The following is a 10362-nucleotide window of genomic DNA, read 5'->3' as shown; positions in this document are numbered from 1 at the left end:
CCATCAAAACTTCGCTTCGACTACTCGGGACCTTGCAGTGCCCCGCGTTCGGGCCTCGGCATTCAATCTCGAATTTATTGTTTTGCTTGAGTCATGATTCCATCCTGATGATGCAGCAGCCAGGTAGTTCTGGCCCGGGTGATTTAAATCAGACCCTCGCTGAGAAAGTTGCTTCCGCGACTCGGTGACTTCTGATTGTGGATTATTATTATTTGGTCTTGGGCACTTCATTTCGGCGGTAAGCACGTTTAACTGGACGTGTATCTTATTTAGTACATATTCCAGGTCTTACGGCATGCGTGTGGCGTTGGGTTTCCAGGTGGTTTATGAGACTGATTTGCCATCCGCGTGTGACCCAGACACATCCGTCGTTTCTTTCTGATTAGGCTTATCGTCATTGCGGTGTCGTTGGGCATTGCATTTGTACGAACTTTTTCTGGAGACATGAAAATGTTACATTCTTCAACGCCTAGTCTAATACAATCACAGTGTAATTTCACCTTTCAGCCACCCAAACACGCGAGAAATTGACGTTGCCACCAATTTTGTTTTGATCTGCAACCACACACGTCCTTCTTTTGCGCCATCTTGAATCTGACTGTAGCAGCTGAGCTACTAGCGCCTTTGTTTTTCCTTTAGTGCTCTGAGCTGCAAGTGCAGCTGGTATGGGTGTCTGGTAATATACTCAAAGAGCAGGCGATCTGGGGACAATTCATCTTGGATAAACCTGCCTCGAGGTTTTCCGAAGATGGTATAAATGTGTCAATAAATATATATATTTTTTTTCTATTGATTTTTATACTAAAGTGCTCGCGACGGTGGCAGTTTTTCGGATGACAATTTATAATGAAAATAACTACTAAAAGTAAATAAAAACAAATATCAAAGGTAAATAAAAATAAATAAATATTATAAAATAATGGGTAAATAAAGATTATAGACAGATAAAAATTTAGTACATATGCGAAAAATAATAATAATATAAACATAAACAAAATAAGATAAATAAAAAATAATAAACTAGATAAAAAAATAAGATAAATGCATGAAGATAAAAACACATAAATAAATGAAGAAATAAGTAAAACTATGTTCATAAAGTAAAAGTATATGAAGACAATAAACGAAAAAATAGACAATAAAAATAATGAACAATCTAGCACTAACGACCCACACGGCACATGTGCAACCAAGCGCGAAAGACACAGACGGCACATTCGCCGCGCAATCTGTGCCCCTGGCCTTTGTCAATGTGATCAAGCCTGTATAATTTTTCGCCCCTGTGCAATAATATGCTGCTATAACCTCTTTGACACGTCCATATTATTTGGATATACCCTCATAATCCACTGCAGTCTTGCTATCCTAATCCTGATTAGAATTAGCACGGATCCGTGCCTCTTGTTTTTTCCTAGAATTTATATAATTTTGAACCCACTTAAGCTAGTATTGCCGCATTTCTTTACCCATTTGTTTTTCCTAGAAGCCTTTTGACGTCCCGCTATGGCTGTTTGAACTTAATTCTTTATCCGACCAGCTTTTCGAATTAAGTTCTATTTTTTCCCACTTTGCTCGAATCAGAACTTCCCTAACTTTCTTTAACAATGCTTACTAAATTTTCATATTGTCATATACTTTCTCTTGTTGCTTGTGAAGATGACCTACCCCGAGTGGGCACCGGCTAGTCACGGTTTCACGTGACCATACGCAACGTCATGATAGGCTGGTGCCTGGTTGAATTGGGGCATTTTCCAGATGCGTCGTACGCCCTTCGCACGTTTTGCGGGCATGCGTACACCTTCACATGGTCCCCAGATGCTATCGCCGCTTCAGGTAAAAAAAAAAAAAAAACTGACGTCTTTTTTATAGTCACTGATGACGTGAAATCCGATCTGCAGCCGTGCGTGCGACGAATTACCAAAAAGTGGTTCCAGCAGGCCACGGGAAATCTACCACGCAGGAAGCTCATGTGCATTAGGCTCTAGAGAAAATATGCCGAGTCGGTGGACTACCTAAAAAGAAACAGTATAACTTCTCGCTAACTGGATTATGGAACAGGAAATCGGACCAAATTTCTTGCTGAAAACTAAAGAACAGTTTGCAGACTATTGTCTGCAAACTGGATTTCAGGTTTCCAGCAAGAAGTCCAGTTAGATTTATTGTTCCATAATCCAAATAGTGAAAAGCTATACTCTTTTTCTTTTTTCTCGGGGGTAGTGGACTTACCTACTGACATCTGAATGGCCGTTATCTGCACCAAAAAAAAAAGAAGAGAAAAAAAAATGGCATTTTCATCTCAGCAAGAAGATATTGCATACGGACGAGATTGCGGCGCCTACTGCTATCTGAGTCAGCCTGATCATGCATAATAACTGCGCGCTATCGATACACACCTGCTGGCGTACGCACGTAAGTTATAATCACTATTGCATGCTCGTGCATATCGTGAATGATTTAAAAGCCGCCAGGTATAGGCGCCCAGAAAATGGAAACATCTTCAACCGCAAGAAGTTGAGCAAAAAGTGTGGAAGCCAATCTCATTTAAAGGATCCCAAAACACGGATATAAGATATGCCTATTGCAAAGAGCGAAAGTATGCAGGTAAGCTGGTTAGATCCTAATCTGAACCCTGAGACAAGAAGAAATGAAATAACTGACAAGGCGGCTTGACTCAAGGTTTTAGATTAAGACAGGCCTAATCGGATACCCGGGGCCACGGCTCTTCAGTTTGTACGCCATGTATCATTGCCAGTTCAACGTCTCGCGGCGAGGAAGCACCACCTGTATCTTTCTGTCTGTGCTTGGTTGTTTCCGCTTATGTTGTCTATGACTGGACATGTTTGACGTCCCGCCGAGTATTGAGCATGTCTGGATGCGTGTGAAAGCAGTTGCCAAGTTTTCTTTGTGTTCTTCTTTCCAGTTTGGGATGGAGGCTGCATTATGGATGATATGGATATTCGCTTCCACTTTGCTCGCAACATGCGGTGTGATCTGGGTGCTGAAGCGGCGATACCGCCATGGATTCTTCAAGCGTCTAGGCATCCCTGGTCCGGAGCCCGAGCTCCTTTTTGGCAACTGGCAGCAGCTCAGGAAAGACAGAATCAATGTGAGTCCCGGACTTGCCATTATTTTCTGTCGCCTGAATTCGATCTTATGGCTGCCAGTAATCAAGTTTTAGGTAAGCGAAAAGAAAACGCGAGTGCAAACAATATGGAGGAGATTAAATACAATAAATTTACCCAACACTGACTCTTTCTAAAGGATGACAAAAATACGGAGAAGTGTCAATCACAGCTCAGTTTTATGGAACAGAGGGGCCCTGTGGCGTAGGCGTTACACAGCAAACATAGAAAGGAAAAACACGAAGCTATCATTTGCGCGATTACACAGCTGTTAAAAGTAAAATATCAAAGTCAAATTTTTGGGTTTTACGTGCCAAACCAACGACGGGCATCTGGCACGCCCCAAAAGTGAAATATACTTGTGAAAACAGTTTTTCTTTCGCTTGTTTGTCTTTGATGTGCGTTTTCTATTTAAGGGTCCCATCTGTTCATTGAATTTGTCTTGTGTTTGAGACATTTTTGTTGGTGTCGTTTCTTAGAAACTACGGATCTGGTAAAGTCAAGCCGCACAGTCATAGGATGAATCTTTTTTTTTTATTCCATTGAGAACCTAATTTTTTTTTATATTTTCTAAAACTTATCCTACAGCATCATTAAACCACCTGGATAATTTTAGAGCGTTTGTTTCTTTTTTAATTCTTTTTTTGCCAATCTTTTGACACAAAGCGCGTCAAAGTTTGTCTTTCTCAGTGTATGCGTACATTTTTCTACACACAAAAAACCGGTAACCAAGATAGCTCTTTGCCACAGTTATTTGAAGGAATTTTGTCTAAGTTTTTCACACCTGGCGTACTCCTGACTCGTATACTCTCCTCTCAAGTTACCACCTGTTTCCCTGCACTCGATCGTGCCTAGCCTATTCCTTTCCTTTTTTTTAACTATATTTCTCTCGTTTTGCCCAAACAGGTTATGGAGGATTGGATTAAAAAATACGGAAAGATTTTTGGCTACTTCAAGGGGGCGGTTCCTTTCTTCATCATCAGCGACGTAGAGATGATCAAGCAGTGCGTTGTGAAGGAAGCGCAGACTTTCTACGACCGTCCGGAGCCCAGCATCAGCATACAGCCCTACATTCAGACTCTTCTCTTCCTCAAAGGTGAGCAGTCTCAAGCGAGCGCTTAAGTACTATTTCCGCACTGCGAAACAATTACTACGTCTAATATTGTCACGTCACAGGCGCGACAGTATTAAAACATTACAAGAAACGGCTACAAAAAAAAAAAACGAAAACTCTTTAGCGATGTAAGAATAGTAGTTGGAATAGAATACCGGTGGCCTCATTCAAAGCCTTCACATTGAAAGAAACAAGTACGGTATATCGAACTTTTTTCTCGTGTTATATCTAGGGATGACGCTGCGCTACTCGATTTGAAGCACTATTTGCACACCTCTAAAAACGTTTTAACTGAACCTCTTAACACTTTTTTTTCCTCAGCGCAGCCGCATGCTGCGACAGTCAAATAACGCGCGCAATAAATATACAAAAGGATTAAAAAAAAATAAACATAGAATAGTCAGATTAATTTCTGGTTTTAGCTGTACACCTTTCCACCGCTCAATGGCAAGCAAACCTGTGTCACAGGGCTGTGACTGATCAGCGGTGCAGAGATATTTCAAAGAAGATAGCTGATGTGCATGCGTTAATTGAGGTTCATATCCCAGTGAACGAAGATGGCAGCTTGCAGAGGGCCGCAGTCTTGTGCACGTTACTAAAAAAAAAGCAATCGATTACAATTACTATTACTCTTGGCTAAAAATTATTCGATTAGATTACTTGATTACTCGACGGCAAAAGTAATTGGACATTACTTAAAGAAGTAATTGTTACTTTTCCGATTACTTTATTGTGTGAAGACACATCTTTAGCGCTCGTAACAATTAAATACTTCCAACCTATATTTCACATTTGCAGAAGTATTGAAGAAGAGAAACTAGCTCCCTCTTCGTGGTCGTTGCACCTTCACAATGCGGACACAAGCATAGAATTCGTTTGAAGACGTTTAATGATTTAGGCGTTCGCAGTGTCTGTGTGTGTGTCTGTGTGCGAGTGGGCGAGCGGAGGAGGTTCTAGATCTTGTTAAGCTTGAGCAAGGGTTGTCGCTCGAAGTTTGCGTCGCTCATTTTATTATTCAGATGTGGATGAGCGCGCAAGTTATACAAAAGAGCAGCTGCTCCAGGATTTGAAACGGATCATGTGTAGTATCCACTAGTGGAAGAGATCGCCCCGACCACTTCTCAACTCGAAACATTGCTTGTCACAAAGCCCACGTAGGGGAAATTGGGAAATATTTCAACTGCCTTTGTCATATTTTTCATCCGCTTTAGGCATTCTTCGGTTCTGGTTCTCCTACGGGCTGCGAGTAGGTACCCTAAGCAGGATTTTTTTTAATTTTTTTATTTCTGTGTGTGTGTGCGTGAGGGGGCTAGTTTGAAGGAAGGACTCACAAAGCTACATTCCGCTTCCTTAAACTTCGCCCTGAATGGCCTTTGTCACGCACTGTGGCTTCCCTGGAGCTTCCCACTCCCAATCCCAGATAAAAAACAAACAAAAAAAAACGGACATTCCACAGAAACTGTACATAGAAAGAGATTGACTTTGTTTCCTACAGCTCCGCAAAATCTTTCTTTTTTCCGTTCGAAAAAAAAAAAAAGCAAATTTTGTTTTTGTCATTTCATAAAGAAAAGGCGTGTGCCGGGGGGGAAGGGGGGGGGGGGGGGGGGGTCCCGTGGACAAATTGTAACGGTTAGAAGTAATTTTATTACTTCAAAAAGTAATCAGATTACTCTTCTGAATACTGCCTAATAAAAGTAATCAACTGATTACAAAATTACTCCAAAAAGTAATCGATTACAAGTAATTTGATTACTTGTAATGCGTACGGTACAAGTCTGGCAGAGGGTCATTCGTCTCACCCTAGGTCCGAGCAGAGCCGATGTTTCGAGTCGACGGTGCCAATCAACCGGTGCCCAAAACGCGACGTCACCACGTTCGTCGTCTTTATCTGCCTGGGCTGTCGATTGGCAAAGCAATAAAGTATACAGTGCCAGCGCCGCGACCTTTCTTCTCGCCGTTAGCTGCGCCCGAATGTATGGTGCAACACAGTAGAGTTGAATAGTTACATAGAAATCACATTATAGCTACGCAAGAAAAGAAAAGAAAATGTTCCGCACTCCATTGCAGACGTGTCGTCACAGTTCTTATCCGGGCGACTTCCACGCCTCTCTTCTCAAAGTGTTAGTGCGTCGTCGTCGCGCTAGCTTCACTCTATTATGTCGACGCAGGTGACGAATGGAAGAAAGTGAGGACGTTGATGAACCCCAGCTTCACATCTGCAAAGATGAAGCTGATGACGCGCATCATCGACGCCTGTGCGGACGAGATGCTGGACGTGTTGGGTCGCAAGGCCAAGGAGGAGGCCCCCGTTGATGTGGGCAAGGTCTCCTGCGGATTTTCGCTGGACGTCATCGCCAAGTGCGCTCTCGCCTGGCAGGTACGCGAGGCACTACCTCCGGGAAAATGCGCTCCGAAGAAAGCGCGCCTCTCTTTTCATACAGAACACGCGGGAACTCAATCACCGCGATTGACGCGGGGATAAATCCACATTTAATTATTCGCGATTTACGCAACGCTGCTACGCCAAGAGGAAATTTTCGTGCGAAAGTGGCTCGGGGGCAGATATACCAACATGCACAAATAAGTTTACATACATCGAAGAGTTATTAAACTCCGCTATCAGAGAAGACAAATCATACCTTGGACAAGAAAGCATTACTCGCAATCAAGTTCATCGAAAAATATTAAGAATATGTGAATCGAAAGCATTGATACAAAATTACTGGGTAATCGATTCGATTCTAGAACTGTTTGAGAAGCAAAGAGGGGAGTGTTTAAAAAGACAAGTCCAGACTAAAACATTAAGTGACCTAATAATCAACTCCTTTAGGTGACAGCTGACGTAACACCCAAGGTGCTCGCATTGTCCTCACCTCCGCCGCTCGTAGGCGATTCTTCATCTACTTTTCTTCCATAGATAACAGTGATTATTAGCACTCGCGCTTTCTCTGGCTACACTAATATTTGGAAAATGTATAAACGTGCCTCTCCTTTCTCGCAAAGCGTTTGTATAACCTGTCACTGAAGTTTAGGGTGTCGAGTCGGGGTTGAGGAGTACGTATACTGACTTTACCGTAAAATAAAGTGTGTAGCGTGAGGGGAAGAACGACTTATATTTATCCCGCTCGGTGTCACATCAAATACCTCTCTTTGTGGTTTGAGATGCCGCTATACTTCGCCACTCCATTTGTGTCTGTCCGCAGGCGACGCTGCAAAGCGATGAGTGCAATCAAGTCGCGTTGTCACGGCACCCATTGCCTTTGAGTGGTTACTATCACCGACAAGACAAAACAGGCGCAGTAAACCCGTTGCGATGTTGCGCACTCTTTTTCTTTTTATAAGCTTCACTCGTTTAGCCGATGATAGCAAATCCACAGAAACGACGAGGGTCGTGACGATGAACTTTTGCTCTGCTATATTGTCTCTATCGGTTCGAAGTAACGCGGCTGCGTTCCGAATTAATATCAAACGAATGTTCGAGATGCCCTACCGATCGCATGATTTCACTCATCGGCTGCCCGATTGTTTAGCAAGAAGTCACAACGCAGGGCGAAGCGGGTCCCGAGCCACGCAATTATCATCGCTCCACATAAAAAAAAAGTGCAGATATTTCTATAAGGACGCCGCAAGAGGCTTCATTGGGTGTCAAACGCATGCCCATGATAAGGTACTCGCCGCTTTTTTATAAATCTGCCATTGGCAAAAGATTCACGATCAAACATTATGCAGCCTCTGGTTATCCCGCTACCTGAACCAACCTATAGTCTCGTCAAATCTGTTTCCAGTAGTTCGTTCATTGCCCAAAATATGTGTTATTTCGTACGGGCTAGAGTCGCCGACGACGTAAGATTGGCATGAAGAAGCTTCATTTGTTCCGCCTCTAGCGAGAGATTCTTATTTTCATCAGTGCATCGGCATCTCCTTCACACCGAGCGCGCTCGTGCAGCCGAAGCACTGCCAAAGGCATCGGCGACCGCTGGATGCCGGCAGAGTCGTGTATGAGAGAGTTTGGTCAATGGGAGGCGCAGGCAGAGGCAGGGCGTGCACCAGACGCAGAACGTAAGCTTGACATGCATTCGTGGCGAACCAGGGGGCTACGTTCGACAAATGTTTCGTTTTTCCTAAGAAGAAACGGAAATGACGGAAGTGACGAAATCGCGTCCGATTGGTTAGAGACTCAAATGACGAAAGAGGGAACTTTCGTCATTTGAGCCTCTAACCAATCAGACACGATATCGCTAATTCCGTCACTTCCGTTTCTTTTTAGAGACGAAACCTTTGTCGAACACAGCCTCCCAGAAGCCAGAAAGAATCCCCTAGTGGTAGTAGCGAGAGACTGCTCTAATCAAAGGTTTATGTTGGTATATGGTTTTAATAAGCGCGTAAGAGTGAAGTGTAGTAACCCTTCATGGCGTAAAATAGGGTGCACGTGATGTTTCGATCATGATCATGCAGAAAGATAATAAGAAATGAATGTGCCGCTTAACTCTGTTTTGCTCGGACAGTGTGTGACCGCTCGGACGGCAGATTCTCGGCCCTGGTCGGTTGGCGTACGTATTAAGTTGACTGTTCCGCTAGTTGCGCTCTTCCACCATGATTTTGGATGACCGTGACTGAAACATCACGTGCACCACACTTTCAGTTACCGAGCGCTACTCCGACGCACTTTTTGAGTTTGGCTCTCGCGACCACCGCCAGGGTATTATTTCCGACTTCTGGTTGGCCATATTCGATTTTTTCAAAACGCCCTGGAACACTACCAGCCCGCTTTCGGCCAATGGCGCATCCTCATTTGTCTCCTATACTTCCCAACGAATGGCCAAACTCTCTACATATAGGGCTCTGGATGCCCGGTGTACGAAAGACAAGCCCTGCCCTTCTCACTCCGTTAGCGATTATAGTTTTGATAAATATATAATCTGACCGGTAAAATGTAGACACCACATTTTACATTGATTAGATGGTTCTTTACTAGATGGCTGTTTTGGAAACAACCGACCTACGAGCTTGTTCCCCAAAGCGTAACATCTGTCGGTATCTGTTGGAGGATTTCTAGCGGTATGATTACATACGACACTCACGTACCGATATAAGCAAGGACTTACGTAATCGCTGATAACGCCGAGTTAAACCAATAGCACCTCGATAAAAACATCTTCGGCCACTTGAGGTTGCGGTCCCAGGGGCACCATCTTAAACAAGGCTGTAGTTCAACCTCCAGGACGGCGATGCACGTCCGGTCAATACAACGTTACTCGAACAACAGTACGGAAACTGCCATAAAGCCTGCCTTGAAAACGTACTCGAGAAGTCAGTACTCGGTACTCAGATCAGTACTCGAGAACAGAACTGAAGGCCATCGCAACGCCGCCATTTCTCCCGCACCAGCCACTCCGGGAATCGCACTGGTGCACGTATTATTTCTGGTCGAATGGTGCAAAAGCCGGTGGCGCCATTTTGCAGTGCCATTTCTCAGTAGCCATAAAAATCAACTTTCATGCCTTGACTCGTCTTTAAAAAGTGGCGCTGTTATCTCATTCTGTTTGGTCTCGGAGGACGCGAATGGTCCTGGTTTCAAGGGTGAGTTTCCCAGCGGGGTGCTTTAGTAGCGTTTCTTCGCGAGCATAAATGTTAGCGCACGACTCCGGCATTCCATCTTTCACGTCTTCATTTCTCGGTGGCTGCGTGAGGTGGCTAAGCTCAACCTAGGTTCGCGCTGTCATTCTGTTCAGGATATTGGCGGCCGTGTCTTTCGCGCTATCTTAGATAAATTGCCTCTATTATGACTAAAGGACTCGATTTTTTTTTTCTTTTGATTTCTGGGGGGGGGGGGGGGGGGGGGGGGGGTACAGGAACTGCAATTTTTCTCGTATGGCGGATCGAATATTTTCGTACTTTTTTTTCTTCATACAGTAATATAATATCTAAGATGGAATGATACTTACACGAAAAAATCTAAAACGTATGTTCATAATCATGTGGGGCACCACGACAGAACAGCACACGACAAAACAGCACGCGACAAAACAGCACGGTCAGAACAGCACGCGTCAAAACAGCACAGCGTCAAAACAGCACAGCGACAAAACAGCACGCGTCAAAATAGCACGCGACAAAACGGCACGG

General features: G+C 43.9%; 1 protein-coding gene across 1 annotated transcript; it reads left to right on the top strand.

The window, feature by feature from the left end:
• Nucleotides 1-2387: 2387 nt before the first annotated feature.
• LOC115327123 (cytochrome P450 3A14) lies at nucleotides 2388-7417 on the top strand. The gene is made up of 4 exons (XM_042292608.1): nucleotides 2388-2601; nucleotides 2921-3106; nucleotides 4029-4218; nucleotides 6405-7417. The coding sequence occupies exons 1-4, from the start codon at nucleotides 2572-2574 to the stop codon at nucleotides 6716-6718; spliced, it is 720 nt and encodes a 239-aa protein (XP_042148542.1). The 5' UTR covers nucleotides 2388-2571; the 3' UTR covers nucleotides 6719-7417.
• Nucleotides 7418-10362: the final 2945 nt, after the last annotated feature.

Source organism: Ixodes scapularis, unplaced genomic scaffold, assembly GCF_016920785.2.
Source record: "Ixodes scapularis isolate PalLabHiFi unplaced genomic scaffold, ASM1692078v2 PGA_scaffold3__209_contigs__length_174095766, whole genome shotgun sequence".
NCBI classification, from domain to species: domain Eukaryota; kingdom Metazoa; phylum Arthropoda; class Arachnida; order Ixodida; family Ixodidae; genus Ixodes; species Ixodes scapularis.
This window is presented reverse-complemented; position numbering and strand designations above follow the sequence as displayed.